The sequence below is a fragment of the Carassius auratus genome, chromosome 14, assembly GCF_003368295.1.
Source record: "Carassius auratus strain Wakin chromosome 14, ASM336829v1, whole genome shotgun sequence".
In the NCBI taxonomy this organism is placed as follows: domain Eukaryota; kingdom Metazoa; phylum Chordata; class Actinopteri; order Cypriniformes; family Cyprinidae; genus Carassius; species Carassius auratus.
In genome coordinates, this window is record NC_039256.1 from 28,505,306 (window position 1) to 28,526,035 (window position 20,730).

The 20,730-nt window shown below is 37.9% G+C and overlaps 1 protein-coding gene across 2 annotated transcripts; it reads left to right on the plus strand.

Moving 5' to 3' along the window:
- Positions 1-477: 477 nt before the first annotated feature.
- LOC113114234 (uncharacterized) lies at positions 478-17,437 on the plus strand. 2 transcript variants are annotated; one of them, XM_026281078.1, is made up of 10 exons: positions 478-609; positions 906-1,121; positions 1,312-1,422; positions 1,772-1,813; positions 1,950-2,032; positions 2,261-2,351; positions 2,665-2,754; positions 4,943-5,137; positions 5,644-5,730; positions 16,282-17,437. In XM_026281078.1, the coding sequence occupies exons 1-9, from the start codon at positions 579-581 to the stop codon at positions 5,700-5,702; spliced, it is 918 nt and encodes a 305-aa protein (XP_026136863.1). In that variant the 5' UTR covers positions 478-578; the 3' UTR covers positions 5,703-5,730; positions 16,282-17,437. The 2 variants fall into 2 exon arrangements, with proteins under 2 accessions (XP_026136863.1, XP_026136864.1); XM_026281079.1 differs by lacking the exon at positions 16,282-17,437 and adding an exon at positions 12,552-13,408.
- Positions 17,438-20,730: the final 3,293 nt, after the last annotated feature.

The window sequence follows — 20,730 nt, forward strand, 5'->3', positions numbered from 1 at the left end:
TTGTGGCCAATGAACGAATGAAACGAATGAAAGATAAAAAGTAGAAACAATGCACATCTTTTGCTCACATTTACCACAGGGGCTAATAATTCTGATCGCAATGCTATCATTTGGGTACTGTAATGTATGTTTGAGGTACTAATATGCACCTTTAAGGGGCAAATAAAGTACAAAGTTGTACATTTTGAAAAGTTACCAACCCACTGACAGTTTTGTATCTTTTTTTTCTGAGAGGTCTATAGAAATTCTAAAAAACTGCTGTTAAAATTAAGAAGAAGCAAAATATCTATTGTGACTGTAAATTATAAATACAGTCACTTAACCGCAATGCACCACAAATGTTCCTATACATCTATACATCTGTACACACACAACCTGTTTACTTTAATTATTTGAATAATGCAAATGCAATACACGGGGCTTTACAAAAGTTCACAAGTTCCTTTTGTGGCTTTTTTGGGTAACTGTCTGCTGCATCCTGTGCTGTTCATAGAAGTGGAAGTTATGTGGTTTCAGACTGAGCACTTGCTGTCCTGAGGAAGTACCACACATTCGACTAGACTATATCCTCTCTAAAGATGTGCTGCGCATCAATCCATCTCCTCATTGGTATGTTTAAATATAAATTTTTTTGTTGTTGTTGCTGCTGTTCATTTATTTATTGATTATTTGAGAAACTGCTCAAGTTTGCTCGAATAGCTAATTGAAAACAAGAAAAGGAGCAGAATTAAATCAGATTTAAATAGTCAACTAACGAATCGCCCTATTTCCTGCTGTACGTTATGGTTTCTATTGGCCATTCAAACATTACTGTAGATGTTCTTGAAATTGATAGATGTAATAATTTTAAGATTGTAATAACGGTTCCTCATGATCTGACCAAACCTTTATCTGCTACAATACAGGTGCCTTATTTGTCTTCGCTGTTGAAAATGAGGCAACAACAACATCAATGATAAGCAGCACAGAAATCACCACTGCTCCAGTTTCAATGGCTGTTGACACCACCACCCTATTCTATAAAACATCTAATGACTTTCCAGACAACATTACTACTCCGAACTCCACTGTCGCCTTGTCAAACATGGCAGATGGGAATACTACATCAGATGGACAATCAGGTAGCTTTTTCATTTTGCTTGATCAAGCCATCATTCAAGTGTCCAAACTTTTTTTATGCAGCAAAATAGTACAATTGGTAGAAAAACTGTAAGCCAGTTTATGTGCTATGCTGCTTTCTTCAGTAATGATACACAAATGGGAACTTCTAACGAAAGTTTTGGTTCTTTTTTCCCCCTTTTTGGGCAACAGATTCACCTACGCCTCCGCCCCCAGAACATCCGCAGACCAACAATTACACCACAGACAAACCGCAATCCAGCACAAAAACTATGATCAAAGGCACAACAAGCAGAACAACCAGTAAGCCAGACAATACTATGCAAGCATTATGATCACTGATTGTGCCATTCATCATAAAAAATATCTCATGTGATTTTGCACAAAAGAGCAATGTGCAAATTCTGTTTTAACCTTTAATTTGAATCATACTGAGTCATTCTCACACAGGAAGGAAGTATGTTCTCTAGCACTCTCTTAAAACTGTCATCCTCTGCCAAAATATTTGTATTAACCACTAAAAGCAATTTGTGTTAAAAACAAACAAACAAAAACCAGTATATTAAATCATAATTTTGCTATTCACCCAAAAATGTACTTATTTTCTTTGTGCAATGCATTTATATCTATGCATAATGTATTCTTTTTACAGCAACTCCAGCAAAAAAACCTCGCGCCACAAACAATGGATCAGGTCAGTGGCTATTTTTCTTTATTGTCTGTGTCTTTTCATATTTTTAAGTTTCCTTGTTTATTCTGAATAGACAGACACAACACATATGTTCTTAATTTAATCTTGTTTTTGTTTGTTTTCTTTTTTGTACTCTCAGCACTTTACATAATTATCCTGATTGTTGTTGTTTTGTGCCTCTCGGGAATAGTAGTTTATTGTTGCCTTCAAAAGAACTCCAGGGTAAGATATTTAAATTAAATTATTACTAAGTGGAGAATATTTATACAACCGGTAATAAAATGAATAGCCTTGATATATGGGTCCTTGTGCATTTTATATTTTATAATATATATATATATATATATATATATATATATATATATATATATATATATATATATATATATATATATATATATATATATATATATATACACACATACTACATACTGATCATGTTTAATGCAGAAGTACGCTGTGGACTTACATCCCAAACAAGATGCTCAGATCCCACTCAGCACAGTGGATATAGATGTGATAGACACCACATCAGTCAAAGGTACCTGCCATTCTTAACTTTGTATCACCACAGGGATTTCGGTAGCACTTTATTTTACAGTCCTGTTCCTCATGTACATACTATGTACTTATTATAGTAATTACAATAACTATGTAATAACTAGGTACTAACCCTAAACCTACCCCTAAACCTAACCCTACCCCATGTAGTTACCTTGTGTTACCAGAACTTTCTTAGATAAATAAACCGTAAGTACACTATAAGTACATGTTAGTACACACGTACTGTAAAATAAAGTGCAACCGGGATTTCTCTATTTACACTGACCCTGTGTTCTAAACTGTTCCCAAAGATATTCAAACATTCACTCCTGTCGAGTCCACCGTGCCGCTTCAAGACCCTGCGCCTGTGAAGGAAGCTGAAAAACCTGAGGGAGGAAAAGGTATGCCACAAGCAGCTGATTTCTGTCAGATACTCTATGGCAATCATTTAATCTTGAGAAATGATTTTTTCATAAATGTGTGAAGACCTATATAAAGAACTAAGGAGAATAAGAACCAACCAGATGAAACAACTGTCGGTGTGTGGGTGTGTGTGTGTGTGTGTGTGTGTGTGACAGAGAGAGGAGAGAGAGAGAGAGAGAGAGAGAGAGAGAGAGAGAGAGAGAGAGCAAGAGAGCTGCGCCCAACAGTACAAAAGTGAATAAGGGTAGTTGTTAAATTAAATTAATTTTTATCAATTTTTATAAGAGAACATTGATGGGATGGGGGCTTATAGAGCTTTTCATTTATCTGGGATATCAAGAACCCCAGCACTATTGAGAACTGAAGAGTGAAGGTGACTGGAAATAATGACAGCTTACAGTATGTGTTTCACTCTTTTGCAACAGGATATTACCCTATTGTCCTATACAGTCTACCACTTTGAGGAACTTTAGAAGTTCCCTTAATTACGACACTGTCATTTTTCAGCAGTACAAAAAAAAAGATTACTTACTCAATCACAGATCACTTAAAGGGGCTCAAACTGAACCGAGACACTGGGATTTTTTGAAAAATTTATCAACAAAAACATTAATTTGATATTGCCAAGTACAGCATCAAACGTGCTTGTGTTTATGGATTAGGCCGTGAATACCTTATAAAATGATAGGCAAGATGACAAAGTAAAAGTAACAAACATGACTAAAAGTGTGTAGTGGAGTTGTCTGCCTACAGCAAGAGGTGCAATGCCCTAGCACAGTGGTTCCCAAACCTGTCCTGGAGTACCCCCAACACTGCACGTTTTCTTTGTCTCCCTAATTAAACACATCTGATTCAACACATCAGCTCATTATCACATGGGTTAGACAAAGAAAACGTGCAGTGTTGGGGGTACTCCAGGACAGATGGTCCCAGTTTGTTTTCAAGCTCCCTATAATCACAGGATGGTTCTTTTACCCACCAAAATCTGTCATTGACAAGCTCCAGTTTTAAGAAAATAATGGGTCTCAACCCATTTCCTGGCTTTAGTGGCTTTATTACTGCAACTGCCTCCAGGTCTAAATCAACCACATGGTTGGAGAGTGTAAGTAACAATGATTTACTCAAAATGTGAGCAATGATATAGTCAATAATGGTTTAACGATGCCACTTTATCCTGTAAGTGCTGACTTTCCAGTCACAACCCTACTTCTACACCTGTTCATTCGGTTTCTCCCACTGCTATTTTTTTTTTTTTTTAAGATTTACTGCACAGAAGATGATAAAAACCACAAGATATCTTCAGGTTTGAGACCACTGCGGCCAGACACCCAGGTGTTTTGTGTGCAGTTGTGTTTTTAGAGTAGTAAGAGTAACAGTTGGGAAAAGTGTCTACAGATATGAACAAGTTCAACTTAACACCTTTTAAGACCTTTTTAATACCACCTTGTGTAAAATGTAATTCCAAGCATGTAATGTATATACACATATGTATATGTATATTTAATGTATTTAATTTAAAAATTAAAAATATCAAACACTGTCAAAAATGATATTTATTATTATGATTTACATTGAACTTTTCATACCAGCAGACAATATCCCATACAAAATATCCAACATAAAAAAGCCGATATTTTTGATGTTATGAACAAATTATTCAGAAACAATATTTTCAGTGCTCTATCAGCTTTTACATACTTAAATCTGCATGTTTTTAATATTTATCCCAGGAAGTAATTTACCTTTGCTATCGATGTGTCACTACATTTTGTCACTTTAGCTTTAATCAAGCTAGCTTTCCCATAGGGCTAGTACAAATCTTGAGGCAATTTTTTTTTTTTTTTTTTTGTAAACTTGCATTTACCCATTAAAAAGGTAGAAAGAAGGCTTTTCAGCGAGCTGGTGTTCAACTGGATTCTGCTGGCACAATTTATATTTTGGTGTGAATAGAAACAGGAACTTATTTTGAATGTGACTTAATTCTTTACAATGATGGAATATTTTGTGAGCTTGTGCAAAAAAATAAATAAAAAGTATTTTACATAATGTAAATATGATGTACTATGATTGTTACTACATTCTATTTCTTTGAGTAACATCATACTTTTAGATATTGAGAACCATTATAATAACCACAGGCAAAAACAAATACTGTATTCCCTACAGAATCAGCTGATGTTAAACAAGAAAACCCACAGAATTTATCCAGCACTCAGGCCACAGTGAACACAAAGGATAAAACGGATGGGCTGGCCATAGTGGATCTGACTGATGGAGAACTGACGACCTCCACCAAAACCTCAATGGAATCCCTAGATGATGTCCTAAATGAAAACAACAGCAACAATACAGGAGCTGAAGGTTAGAGACAACATTTCTAATGTCAGTTAGACTTTTTATGGTTTGTAGACCATAAGAGACCATAATCATAACATATTATTAAACACAGTAGTACTTTAATATACTAACGGTACATTCACATGGGGCATCTGCGTTAATGCTTCTCCTTTACTTTGAATGGGTGACATCATGCATTGGCGAACTGAATTGTAGGTCAGTTGGCTTTGCGTCACTGGCGTTGCTCACAGTATAAGTTGAAAATGACTAAACTTTTCAAGCTTAAAGGGAGACATCAGCCAATCAAATCACCTTATGCAAATACCCAAGCTCAGGTGCTAGCCAATTGTGGTCCAATGTAATTGGCTATTGTAACTTTGATGATTGCCCCCATGCCAAGCTTCAGACACACCATCCGTCAAATGTTGATGCAGACATCTCGTGTGAATCTAGTTGTAAGCACTGAGATTAATATTGAGGTTATACTAATACTATCTCTCTCTGTTCACCACTCCTTCCTTTTGTTTCAGTCAACGGCAATGGGCATGAATTCACTGAAATCTCTATTGATACTTTACCTCTAAAATAAATCAGCCTCTTCCCAACATTTTACAATGGTAAGTGTTTTCCAGCGGTCCATGCAGATACATATACACAGTGCTGTGTTCCATTAGAGATGTACTCAAGCAAAAGAAATGCTTCTGGGGGAGGAAAAAAAAACTTACTTTGATGATTGCTGTAACTAAAAGAGCAGAAGGGCATAAATCACACATTTATATCACGATTCATATTGATCAGTCCAATCTAATTTCACTTTTTTTAATCATGTGGATATGTGGTAGAGGGCATTCCATCTCATTTCCACAGATGCCGCTCTGGGTCTCATGTCATCAGCCACTTGAGAGAGATACCAGTTTTAAATTCTCTCTGTCAGGGTGTTTTCTGCACATGTGTGCCCCAGCAGGTTAAGACTTTATTTCTGTTTGCAACTCCAAGAGAAATGTGTTTCTCTGTTAACAGCTGATGAGAGACCTTCATCAGCATTTCGGTACATGATGCCCCACAGTATAGACAATGGAATGCTCCATAGTGCTTTCTATTACAGTAGTCAAACCACATGTATATAGTCTGCTTTCAGAAATTTAACACTGTCAGCAAAAATAAAAAGAAATAAACAGAATAAATATCATAGGCTAAATACTGAGACAATCTAAAAATGTACTTTCACCCAATTTTAGTACAATTGGTAATAAAAATAGGACCAATTTACTTAGTGGTCTCAAACCTTATGTACCCACTTGTATAGGTTATTATTACAGATTTGAATACAGATACCCTGCTTCATATAGCATACTTTTTCTCTTTATGGAATTATTTCCATATATATGAAAGAAAAAAACATTTACTGTATGTACACACTACTGGTCTAAAATTTGGTGTTTGTAAGGTGTTTTTATTATTATTATTTTATTTTATTTTTTTCACCGAGGCTGCAATTTATTTGATACAGTAAAAAACAATAATATTAGTGAATTATTTTGATATTGAAACAAATAATGAAGATTAATATTTTTGTCAAAGCTTGATATTTTTTTTTTCTTTCATTCTTTGATAAATATAAAGTAAAAAAAAGTACAACATTTATTAAAGTATGGAATAAACATTTTTTATACATATATTTATACATATAATATTTATACAGTAAGGCTACATGCAGACAAACTGTAATCAAGAGAAAATAGTCCAGTCATTGAAAAACAAACAAACAAATAAACAGTTAAAGAACCAAAGGGAGGACACAGAGAGAAAACCTCTCATTCATTCCAGCTGGTTTGGATCTAATGAACAGGTTGAAGACATGAACTTGAAAGAGGTCATTCCACCCCCATAGAAAACAACTAATGACCATGACTGCTCATAAAGCAGTATAATTAGCTAGAGCCCCAGGGAACATTATATAGGGTATTATTTTCCAATAAGGGTAAGCTTTCATGTGCTCTCCGGTCATTGTAGGACCTGTTTCCAGGTTTGGATAGGGCTCTCATAAATGCGTAAGAAATTTTTATGGTGCTTAGTCTACTCAAAAGAAAGAAACCAAAACTAATTAGTCAGCAATATTTTATACAATAAACAGTGGTTGGTCTCGCTCAATGCTATCTCATGACCCATTCGTATGTATTTTACGAGGTGGCTTATTCGTACGAATTTGTAAAACCAGCAATCTTTTGTGTATTTTTCTGATTGTAAAGTTGTAGGCAACCTTTACTCAGCCATTGCAACATAAATGGAAACATTTCACCATACCAGAAAGAGCTGGTGAGGTAATTGTGTTAAGATGCATAAAAGGTCACTGGTATAGAGTTTGGTTCCTCTTCGGGAACTCGAGCTGCGTCGATCGCTTTTGGGGAACGCCTCTAGCAAGAACAACTCTGAATATCGTGTGCAATCAGTCCAATGGAAGAGCATGACGTTACGGGCGGGGTGATGTAACGACCAGGAAGCTATGAAGGCCCCTGCCACACAGCTGCGTGTGCATGTCTAAAGTCTGTCTTGTGAGTCTTATTTATTGTTGTCTGTCCCAATAAACAACATAATGCCTAAGAGCAAAGCAAAGACACGACATTTGAAGCGCGATTCCAGATCGCGCTATGGATTGTTTGTTCCTCCCTGCCCACGTACATCATGGGTGGGGATACAAAGAGTCTATGCGTGGTTTGCCTGGGATCGAAGCATGCTGAGTTGGCTCTCGAGGGAGAGGCTCTCTTCGGTTCTTCCCCCCCGAGCACCGGGCTTGACGCTCCGCCTTTCTTTCTCCAAGGAGATTGATACGGAGGGCGTCGGCGAGCTTTTAGTTGCACAAACATAAAGTTGCTGTGGCGAGTGGGGCGGGGCCGAGAGGCGTGGGAACAAGGAGTGAGGCCAGGTGTAGTGATTGGAGATGAGCTACACCTGTGCCCCACCACCGGTCTCGAGTCCCACATAGGAGATGGAAGGATATAAAACTGGAGCGACTATAGTGAAGGACGAGAAAGGACCAGGCCTGGGACATTATTTTATGTTTGCTTTTTATTTTGTGCGCACCAGTCGTCCGTGAGGGGCTGGTGCGCTGTTTTGTGTTTATTTTTGTTATTAAAGTTTAATTTTGATTGTGCGCCGGTTCCCGCCTCTTTCTTCCTGATGAGTATGGAGATTTCATTATTACAGTGGTGCCGAAGCCCGGGAGAAGGAGGGACGCGCTGCTGAAGATCCCTCACCGCTGTGGTGAATCTGCGGTGCCATCGAGCTGGCGATGAAGTGTGCCGTCATGGACGCTCGAGGCGGTGGGCTGGAGCGAGTTGCCGGGGACGGGCGAGCTCCTTGCCGGCCGCCCGTGATTTGGAGGGGCGGTTGCCGTCCGTGAGGGAGCGGAGGAGTCGGCGCGGTTCGCCAGGGGGCCGGAGCCTGCTGCCATCCCCTGAAACGGGGAGGAGCAGGGAACGGGGGACTCCTGCCGGCTGCCCAAAACCGGAGGAGCCGTCGCTGTCCACCGGGCGGCGGAGGAGTGTCGTGCTGTCCGCCGAAGGCCGTCCAGTGCCACCGCCAGGCACCGCGGAGGAGATCTTCCAGCTGGTTGAGGGCCGAGCAGCAGTGCGTCTGGGAACCGGATTTTTTTTTTTTTTCTCTCCCCTCTCTCGTCTCTGTCGCTCCTCCTTCCATCTCCTTTTCTCTCGCCTCGTCTGTCCTACCCCAAGGTCCCCGGGTCCCCGTGAGCGGTCCCCCCCGGAGAAAGGGGGGGGGGGGTGGCTGGGTAGAGCGCAGTCTCGGGAGTACCCCCCCCGGCCTGCGAGGGGGTATGTGGCGAGTGGGGCGAGGCCGAGAGGCGTGGGAACGAGGAGTGAGGCCAGGTGTAGTGATTGGAGATGAGCTACACCTGCTCCCCACCGCCAGGCTTGAGTCCCACGTAGGAGATGGAAGGATATAAAGTTGGAGCGACTATAGTGAAGGACGAGAGAGGACCAGGCCTGGGACATTATATTATGTTTGCTTTTTATTTTGTGCGCACCAGTCGTCCGTGAGGGGCTGGTGCGCTGTTTTGTGTTTATTTTTGTTATTAAAGTTTCATTTTGATTGTGCGCCGGTTTCCGCCTCCTTCTTCCCGATGAGTATGGAGATTTCATATTACAGTTGCATAGGCATATTCAATAAACAGTGTTATGCCTAACATTATATGAGCAGCTATTTAATCTCCGAGGGGATTAATATTGTTTGTGTGACTAATTATTCGCGCGCTGTCAAGGCAATGCCTGTATTACATAATTTTCAGTTTTCATGTGAACTTTACATACCCGACCACTTGTCTGGTTGTTTAAACTCCATTTAATAAGGAGGAGTTAGTTCTATCACTTCAATGTTTACTTTGTCACAATCTAGACCGTGTTTACTTGTCTGATTGTTTTGATTTCATAAAATTTTAAGAAATGTAATAACTGAGAAGTTAATATATCACTTCAGTGTGTATTGTATCACAATCCAGACCATGTTTACTTGTCTGATTGTTTTATTTTGTTTAAAATTCTGAGGAAAATAATGACTTTGAGAAGTCAGCACTTCAATGTGTACTTTATCTCAATCTAGACTGTGTTTACTTGTCTGATTGCTGAATTTCATTAGATTCTGAGGAATCTAATGACCGTTTTCTAACTTCAAGAAGTTCAATATATCACTTCAATGTGAATTGTATCACAATCCACACCGTGTTTACTTGTCTGATTGTTTGATTGCATTAAATTCTGAGGAATATAATGACAGTTATTGAGCATGTGAAGTTAGATGTACTGGAGGGACTGCTGGGCGGGAGCAGCCCCCTCCATGTACAAACAGAGCGTTGCCGCCCGTGTTCCCCGCTTCAGGACCAGAGGCTGAAGCAACGCTCTAGGCCAGCGACTTCTCAGCCTAATCCGAATCCGATGTCAGGCTGGGAGGTCCACGGCCAAGAAGTCATGACGCATTTCAGTCACGACTACAGAGGGCGCCCCCTACTGGGGTAGAGCAGTGTCCGCCTCATTATACGGTGCCCCTCTCACCTCAGTGCCCTCGGGAGGTGCGTCTGCCAACCCTGCCAGTTTCCAGTGAGCACTGCTCTCAGTTATTTCCGCCCGTGAGCGTAACGGAGCTGAGACGCTCGCTGCCCCTTCGGGGGCCTCTCACACCAGAGGTCAGTCTCGAGAGACTGATTCCCTTAGTACATCAAATGTATCTCAATGGGTCTTGTACACGGTAGAAAGAGGCTATCGCATTCAGTTCGGCCATCCACCGCCGACATTCAATGGGGTTACACTGACAGTTGTCAGCCCCCAGCAGGCTCTGGTGATGGAACAAGAAGTGAATACCCTATTAAGGAAGGCGGCCATCGAGGTGGTCCCTAATCTAGACAGGGAGTCCGGGTTTTACAGCCGGTACAGCCATAGTTCCAAAGAAGGATGGGGGGTTGCGTCCGATCTTAGACTTACGTCATCTAAACCTCTCAGTTATGTCACTGAAGTTCAAAATGCTCACTGTCAAACAGGTTGTAGCTCAAATCAGATCCGAGGACTGGTTTGTCGCAATAGATCTCAAAGACGCATACTTCCAAATATACAGGAAGTCTCTGAGGTTCGCTTTCGGGGGTAAAGCCTACCAATATCGAGTACTTCCCTTCGGCCTTGCACTCTCAACATGGTGCACATTCACGAAATGTGTAGATGTGGCTCTGGTATCCCTCCGTATGCAGGGCATACGCACTCTGTACTATATCGACTATTTAAGCTCAATTAGAGCAAATGGTGGTTCGACATCGAGATGTCATTCTCGCACATATGGGGGAGCCGGGTCTGAGACTGAACACCCAGAAGAGTGTACTTTCTCCAGTTCAGAGAACCACCTATCTAGGCGTAGTGTGGGATTCGACCACAGTGCAGGCACATTTGTCTCTTGCTCGGATCGAGTCAATCCTTACCTCAGTCAAGAGAGTCAGAGAAGGCCAGCCACTCACTGTCAAGCAGTTTCAGAGACTGTTAGGGCTTATGGCAGCTGTGTCCAACGGGATACCTTTTGTCCTCCTGCACATAAGACCCCTACAGTGGTGGATCAAGACCAAGAGATTTTCCCCGAGGGGGAATCCATTACAAACTATCAAGGTCACGCAGCGATGCCTTCGTGCCTTAGATATGTGAAAGAAACCTTGGTTCTTGAATCAGGACCCGGTGTTGGGAGCTCTTGGTCGCCGTGTAATGCTAGCGACGGACGCATCCCTCACCGGTTGGGGTGCAGTCATGAGTGGCCACCCTGCCCGCGGTCTGTGGAGCGGTCGCCATCTGACATGGCATACCAGTTGTCTAAAGATGCTAGCTGTGCATCAAGCATTGAAATATTTATTATTGTTATTCCCCTTTGGAAGCCAAGGCTCACTCTACTCGGGCTATGGCTGCCTCTAGGCCTTTCTAGCAGGTGTGTCCCTCTTGGACATCTGAAACGCTGTGGGGTGGTCCACGCCCTCTACATTTGCCAGATTTCACAATCTCGATATGCAAGCCACTCCTGGCTCTTCTGTCCTCTCGCCTTAGCTGTGCTCTTCGGATACACACTAGGCAGGGGTTTGGTAGTCTGGCAGCGTTGGCACATCGTTCCCCAAAAGCGCTCAACGCAGCTCAAGTTCCCGAAGAGGAATGTCCCTAGGTTACGAATGTAACCCTAGTTCCTCGTGGGAACGAGACGCTGCGTCGCAGAGCCATACTCCCTGCACCCCTGCCGGCGCTTGCTTCCCTACCCGAAGCTGAAGTCAGCTGTGTGGCAGGTGCCTTTATAGCTTCCTGGTCGCTACGTCACCCCGCCCGTGACGTCAGGCTCTTCCACTGGACTGATTGCACATGATATTCAGAGTTGTTCTTGCCAGAGGCGTTCCCCAAAAGCGCTCAACGCAGCGTCTCGTTCCCTCGAGGAACTAGGGTCACATTCGTAAACTAGGGACGTTCTCTTTGTTGGTGTTAATTGTAAGTACTTTGTTTCCATGGTTCCATTGATACATTACGGTTTTATTTATAGGATTAATCACATATTTGTCAATTTTTACATGTACACAAACACTGATGACTGTATTTGGTGGCAAGTGAAAAAACATATTTGGGCAGTCATTAAAAGGCAGTGTTGCAAAGAGAATGTTGCAAACAATGTTCAGACTAAGTTTATCAGGGATATTTTAACCCAATTTGCACACCCTTGTGTCAATTTTCTGTTTTCTGCAGAAGAAAGATATTTCAAGAATGTTTTTATCCATACAATAAAAATCATTTGGGTCCAACAAATGGTGACCCATCAATATCATCACCCATTGGTTCTTGTGCCATGATGCCAAATCATATGACACACAATAACCAATGAGGTTTGATGCTAATTTTTTAAAATCTTTTTTTGTGTCCTTCAGAATACATAAGTTGGAACATCGAGGATGATGAATGGTAAAACAGTAAATGGTAACAGAAATTTTTTGGGCAACCTATTATTTTAAAGGTGTGCAAAATCTGTTTCTGTTGAAACTGATGTATCTTGTATTAAAGACACTCAATAACAGGTATCATAAACATTACAGAGATGAACATTAAAGGCCATTTAGCAATAAGACTTGGGGAATTTGGGTTTAGGTTGTTGGAAATGTGTGTTTATATATTTAGCTACTTTATTCCCTCTCATATTTCTTAAGCTTCTCTGATTCACCCTCAGTGAGAAATCATGAAAGGGTTTTTTATGTTGAGACCATACCCATACGCCCACCTGTTCAAAGACCATGCAACCTGTATTTATGTATTTTTTTAATCAGTTACACTGACATTGTTTTAATCTTTTTAATTTAGTTGATGGCAGTTTGTAATCCTAACAAAAATGTAAGCCAAAAAGAAAAAAAAAAGCATAACGTTCTCTCTTACTGGATACTTACTGTGCTGTTGTCACACAGTGGCTGTCAGACTCAAAGTTCATCTATATTTTGTCCTTCTCAAGCTGTCATTTCACTTAGGCTTTTTTTATCCATCCTGTGCTACTCACACTTCTAATGATGGTCGCTTTCAGTGAGAATAAATTTGCTTGGGTGACTTCACAAGCAGTGAAGTCATTTAAGTGGGGTGCTAATTAGTTCATGGCAAACATACATAGATATTTCAAAACATCCTGTGAGTATCTTGGAACTTCTGTGTATAACTTTATAGGTTTTCTTTCATTCTTGTATTTCATTTGATATACAGTATATATGCACTATACAGTATATATATGGGTGTGTGTGTGTGTGTGTGTGTGTGTGTGTGTGTGTGTGTGTGTGTGCGTGCGTGCGTGCGTGCGTGTGTGTGTGTGTGTGTGTGTGTGTTTATGTTGCTATTACTAGTTTTGTGGCAAGGTTTACAAGGTAGGAAAGATATATTTTCTAACACAAGACTGCAATTGTTTAAAACGCAATAAACACTCACCAGCTGCTCTGAACAACAAAGACAAGTTTGACCACCATTAAAGTCTGGTCAGAAGTGCACAGAAGGGAATATTTCATGGGATCTGAGTTCCATATGTGGACTCTTAATATTCCTAAAGTTAAATAATCACTATTAAACAATTAAATATATACATCATCTATGTATATATATATATATATATATATATATATATATATATATATATATATATATATATACAGTTTGTTGCACAGAGGTGACATTAATACACTTAAAGGTATGATTCACTAAAACAATGTAAGTTTTATTTTGAAATTTTCCCTTTAAACAGGAATCATGGGACACAGTGAGCATAACTGACAACATATGCGGTCATCTAAGCACAATAAACTGTTTTTCTTTATAAGCAAAATGGTCATAAATTGTACATTTGTAAACATCTGCCACATTCCTTAGTGTGGGATTGACAGGACATCTTTCTAACAACATAGACTCTTTTAACTGCTGGTAAAAGGAAAGTTTTCACAAGGCAGCTTTGGCATGATGCACAGAGGTGGCTGGAAGTACAGTTTTATGTCACATAATAATTATTATTATTATTTATAATTTATTAAAATATCCTTTTATTCAGTAAATTGCAGAAGCTTCCTTAGTTATTTATGTTCAGCTGTCAGTATTAACTGAGAATAGAACAAACTCAATGACTCAAAGTAAAAATAAAGTTTCAATAAAATGAAATAAAATGGCAATTGCATGAGACCGAAGTTGCGACTTTATGATATTAAATCACACTGTGACATGCAAAGTTACATTGTGAGCGCCAATTATGAGAAATAGTAGTAATTCATGATTATTCATGTTACAAGATATATTTGTGACTGGAGAAAAAGTGTTCGATTGATGTTCACAAGTGGTTGATCTTGTTGTCCTGTCAGAAGAGATGAATTACAAATTATATATGTCTATCTCAATTAGGAGACTGCAACAACTGCTTTACACCCTACCTGTTGCACTTCAAGTTTAGTTGGTTATCTAGAATAGAAAGGGACAAAAAGGTACTGAGAAATAAATTTAAACTGTCTCTACAAACCTGCCCTAACAGAGATTCCACTTCAGTTTAAAAGGTTGTAGCTCTTGGATTAGTCCATTGGTTTTGTCTTGATACATCTTTAAAGGAATGTCTTGTCTTCCAGTTAGCTGCTTTCTTCTCTCTATGAAATGGGGGGTTGGGAGATTGTTATCTCACGATCAATTTACTATGTACCCCAGCTAAGCCTAATGAATCTGTTCTGATGTGTAGTCCACTCATGCCTTTGAGCAAGCCTATAAAGAAAGCAGTTGTGTTAAAGTGGATAACAAGCAGCTTTTCTGTTGATAAATGAGTGGACGTTCACAAATTTCAATACAGATGTCATTGCAAGCCATTGTGTGAACAAGCCTACAGGTTACACAAAACATGAAGCTTATTAGTTTTCCATGAATGTGAGCATGTCTGTAAACGAAATAAATAAAAATGAAATAATCCAAATATATTATATATCAGCAGCATGCATTTACTGTATATCAGTATGCCAGGCTTTTTCACAAATCACATCAAGTGCTCTTCTTCTGATGTTTTAGCTTGAGGTGTTATGTCAAAGGCTAAATGCATATAGGAGGTTATGAGCAGGCTTTACAGCTCATGGGCAAAAAGTAAAGTAAATATGATCATTTTGGAGCCTATTTTCTTTTATTAGCAAGATAAATGTCCCATGATGTATGTTGATGTATTAAATAAATGTGAACATATTATATTTCATTATAATAATTCATTATAATAATTTATATATATATATATATATATATATATATATATATATATATATATATATATATATATATATATATATATATATATATATATATATAGCCTGCACAATTGACAAAATTATTATAATATTATTATATTGCTATTATCACAATTTATATTGAGTGATGTTTAACATTGTTTGTTGCAACTGCATGCTGCATCCCCCGAAGGGGGAAGTCGTGGCCTAATGGTTAGAGGGTTGGACTCCCAATCGAAGGGTTGTGAGTTCTAGTCTCGGGCCGGACGGAATTGTGGGTGGGGGGAGTGCACGAACAGCTCTCTCTCCACCTTCAATACCACGACTTAGGTGCCCTTGAGCAAGGCATCGAACCCCCAACTGCTCCCCGGGCGCCGCAGCATAAATGGCTGCCCACTGCTCCGGGTGTGTGCTCACAGTGTGTGTGTGTGTTCACTGCTCTGTGTGTGTGCATTTCGGATGGGTTAAATGCAGAGCACAAATTCTGAGTATGGGTCACCATACTTGGCTGAATGTCACTTCACTTTTTTTTATTTTTATATGAAAATAAACAAGTTGTAAACCCTCTAACTGAAATCCTTCAGTTCTTTTCTATAGTATTAAGCCTCAGATGTGAAATATACAACATTTCGTAAGCATGCAGAACAACATAAGTGGACTTTGAACGATTAATTGCCGCTTTGAACGATTACATAATTGTGGCATCCATAATTGTAATTGCGATTAGAAATTTGATTAATTGTGCAGCCCTAATATATATACATGTGTATAATTGTTATATATATATATATATATATATATATATATATATATATATATATATATATATATAAATATAATTGTAATAATATATAATTGCTATTAAAAACAATATCAACTCTCTGTTTTACAGCTCTCTGAACAAGACTGATGGATTTTTTTAAACTGGAAGCAAAAGCTGAACTGAACTGAACTGTTTTTTTTTTTTTTTTTTTTTTTTTTTTGTAAAAACTAAAATTTTTAATTGGTTTGTGTTGTTTAAGGGTTAAATGAAATATACTGTACATAAACTTAACGGAGAAACTTAATGGAGTTTGTACTTTTACATTTAGAATAATATTACCTATTATGTTTTAATACTAATTTATGAAAATCTAATCTAATCTTAAAAAGAATAATTTGTACATTTTCAACCAGCGTTGTATTGTTGGTGATTGTATGTAAATGAACAATGTGTACTCTTTTTCCGTGTTATTGGACCCTGATATTCCTGTTTATTTTCCAAGCTAAAGGATGCTTGAAAGTCGGATCGATAGAGCATATTTATCAATATATAAAATATATAAAGATCTAAAGTGTATTATGAGTGTTGACATTTATAGCAAAAAGGATATTTGTACGTTGTACATTGAATACATTTTTAATTAAAATAGATGTGTAAAGTTACGTATACGGAAATCTATAGTGCTATAGAGCTCACAGTTCCTCTGTTGTATGTATATTTATGTTATAATGCCTATAACTGTTAACTGTAAAACTTAGACATTGGCATAATACAACTTTCATCACTTTACGTTTTTGATTTCTAAATTTTATATTTTTGTATTTCTTTTAATCTCTGTGTAATGCTTTCACTGTTGAAAATGTCCATTGGACATTATGTTTTGGGTTAAAGTTTTATTCATTTGTTTTAATCTATTTTCTTAAACTTTAATTTTCACAGACGAAAGATATCGGTCTATTGTATTGTTGGGTGCAACATGGGTTTATAATCAGGTGCTTCTACCTTCTTATATCAGTTTTGTCAAGTAAAACAATAAAAATTGAACTTGATTATAAATATCATTTATTATTACTTGTAGTTTACATAAATCTCTTTCTGGAATAACAGACTTGGTTTTTAAATAAACATACTTTTAGTTGAAGACTTCTATATCAAATTGTAGTTTCTAATATTAAAAGTTCATGTTTTTTCTGCCCATCTAACACTGATTACTACTGCAACTACAGTTGCAAAATCAATTTGTCAGGTGCATGTTCTGTCTGTAATAAAGCAAGTTTACTGAGAACTGTATTAGAAATTGCTTTATGTAACCAAGCAGATGCCAGACTAGATGAATCCATAACAAGCCTGCAATAAAAGTTTTATTTCTGGTTTAAAGAAGTTTAGACTGCATTTATGAGCTGCCACTATATATATATATATATATATATATATATATATATATATATATATATATATATATATATATATATATATATATATATATATATATATATATATTGTGTTTTTTTTTACTAATCTAAAATGTGTTAAGTCTCTGACAAAGTGTTATTCATTTGAATTTCTTAATTATGTACAATTTTCTTTAGATTGCCTCCTTTTGTGAACTTCTAAGTGCTCACTGAAATACCTTAACCATCTGTGCTGTCTGATAAAAGATAGGAATTAGTTGTTACTTCCGAAAATCAAACACCTGAACATCAGAAGTCCCTGAACTGACATGTTTATAAAAACAAGAGGAAGAGGAATGTGAGGAAATAGTAAGTGGTGTATAGTGAGGGCATCTATGCTGCCTTGTGGATAATGCCTAGCATCAGAGACCTTCACAGTAAAAATAAATAAATAAAGAAGAAGAAGAAGAAAAAAACGGAAGTCAAGAATTCTATTAAAGGAAAACGCAAAAGTTTTCAGGAGTGATGATATTACTGCGCCATGGTCGAAGTGCTGTGAAGTTCTCTTCCGCCATACATTATAGTTACAATTTTTTATCCGCTTAGAAAAACGCCACGTTTTATTTGGTCACCATACTTACTTTTGTAACTACTCCTGTAACCATCTTTAAATAGGGAAAACATGGAAGTGTTTGGTGGCTTCAAAATTCATCCCTGTTTGGATCCTAATTAATTCATGGTGCTAAGCTAAACACTAACATAGTGACGCCGCACGCTACAGTGATTAAGTGCACACACTAAGATGGGATAGGTACATATCAACTCATCTAAGCTGATAGATTAATACAGTTATTAATGCAGAGAGAGACAATAGCAAAACTTTAAGTTTATCTGCTTCAAAAACAGTGCAGTTATTTCCATGCTAGTAAAAAAATTAATGAAGCTTTTAAGCTGCTAGACTATTTTACTGCTAAAATCATGGTTCTGCGAATGGTACAATCATAAGGTCTGCTTGTTTAGTACCCACCAGGGTTCAGATGGCAGCATTCACACTTACTCAAATGAACAGCACTATCAGACCATTCGCACCAGGCTTAGTTTAAACCGAATCGATTTATCACACCCTGAAATAACTGAAATCATTTGAAAGTGAAAAAAAAAGTGAAAGTGACATGACATTCAGCCAAGTATGGTGACCAATACTCAGAATTCGGGTGTGTGATTGGGAGAAAGGGAGGAGAGATGAAGGAAAGGTATCGCAAGAATGCTGACGTGACAGCAGTGCAAGAGGACCCTCAGCTGGATCCAGTGGGGTAAATTATCCTAGGATCCTCTATTTATACAGTGTGTATATTTACAGCAGTGGATGATTGGGATGCTGCAGTGTGCAAAAGCAACGTGAAAACACTGGCATCTTTTCTGGGAAAGAGTTATTCTGAGGCAGAGAAAGTTTTGGCAAAGCTGAATAACAAAACTACAACGACACTGAGGGCTTGGTCCACTGAACCTGCCCTGAACTAATCCATTCAAAGTATGTACAGAATTCATCAGAAACATCCATTTCTAATTTTTATTAAGCTGTCTTTTTCTGTATAAACCAATATTATAACAATAAACGTATAGCACAGAACATCCTGACATCCCTTAGGAACCCAGTAATAAAACATGTCCTAATGGTACTAAAGTCTGCCTGCTTTGCATTAAAGAAACAGAATTTATATGTGATGATTGACTAGCTGGCTGTTAACATACTTGTTGACAATATTTTCACTTTATGGGGGACATGTAGAGCCCAACCTTGACTGTATTGACATAGTACATAGTAGCATGTTGTCTGTTAGCATGCTTGACTTGTACTATGGCTGAAGAGGTGAAAGGTTGAGTGCTGGCAGCGGCATTCGTCTGTAATCTATGTATCCTGAGACAGTGATGCATGGACACAACTGCTGTGTACAGCTGGATACAGCCATATGTTAACATGACTAAATGTCATATTTAAAGCTGGGAGATCTTCAGCTAAGATAACAATACTAGACATGCGAATGGTACTGTCAATAATGATTAATACTGTATGACCTTGTTTCTAAACTAATTATGTTTTATGTAGTCAAAACATTTTTTGTAAATTACTTTTCAGAAAGTGTTGTTTTGCAGTCCTAGATCAGTAAAATTATTACTATTATTTATTTTATTTTTATTTTTTTGTCAGAAAACTGACTGGTAGGATCAGAACTACTTTACTTACATTTAACTTAATCTGACAAAGTGTAAATGTATAGCACTGTGCAGACTGAGTCCCACCGGTCAATCAGTACTACACTAAGTGTAAACTTAAGGTGCTTGAATGTGCATCGTTTATAAGTGCACCAAAAGTTATTTTAGCAAAGTTACAAAATAGAAACTAACTTATCTAGCACACCTGGCATGCTGGGTATTCAGTGAATGCTAACAGGAGTTTTTCACAAGCGTTGCTAAGAGTGGCATAGTTTTGTCAGAATCATGTATCCGAATAAACAGAGTGCACTTTATTTTGGTTCATGCTATTAAAGGCATCAAACAATTAATCAGTGCATCGCTAGTTCCACAATTTGCATTGCTAAATCCTGTGTATATTTACTCGCCATGAAGATTTACGGCCTTTACGTTTTCTGGTTCACAATCTGCTGAAAGGTCTGGATCACAGTAAATTTCAACTCATAAATTCAAGCTTTGCTAGAAAACATCTATCCACCAATGTGCCAGAGGGAAATGCTAATTATATTAATTTCAAGGGAAACTTTTAGAATATTAGTAATCACACACATACACACATACACGCACACACACACACAAAGTATTAGAAGCAAAATATTTAATAAAATTTTAGATTTATCTATCTATCTACTTATCTATCTATCTATCTATCTATCTATCTATCTATCTATCTATCTATCTATCTATCTATCTATCTGATTAGTATCTATCAAATCATAAATTACAGTTGATTAATAACTGTATTGTTCATTGTTAGTTCGTAATACATTATATATTATCAAACAAGATGTTTACTAGTTAAATTATTTTGGAAACAGCAATAAACGGTATTTTGGGACATGATAACCTTCAAAACACGTGCATATGTTCAGTAATGCTTTAAGTAAATGACATTAATGGAGTTAATGAGTTCTTATAATCTACAGTAGGAAAT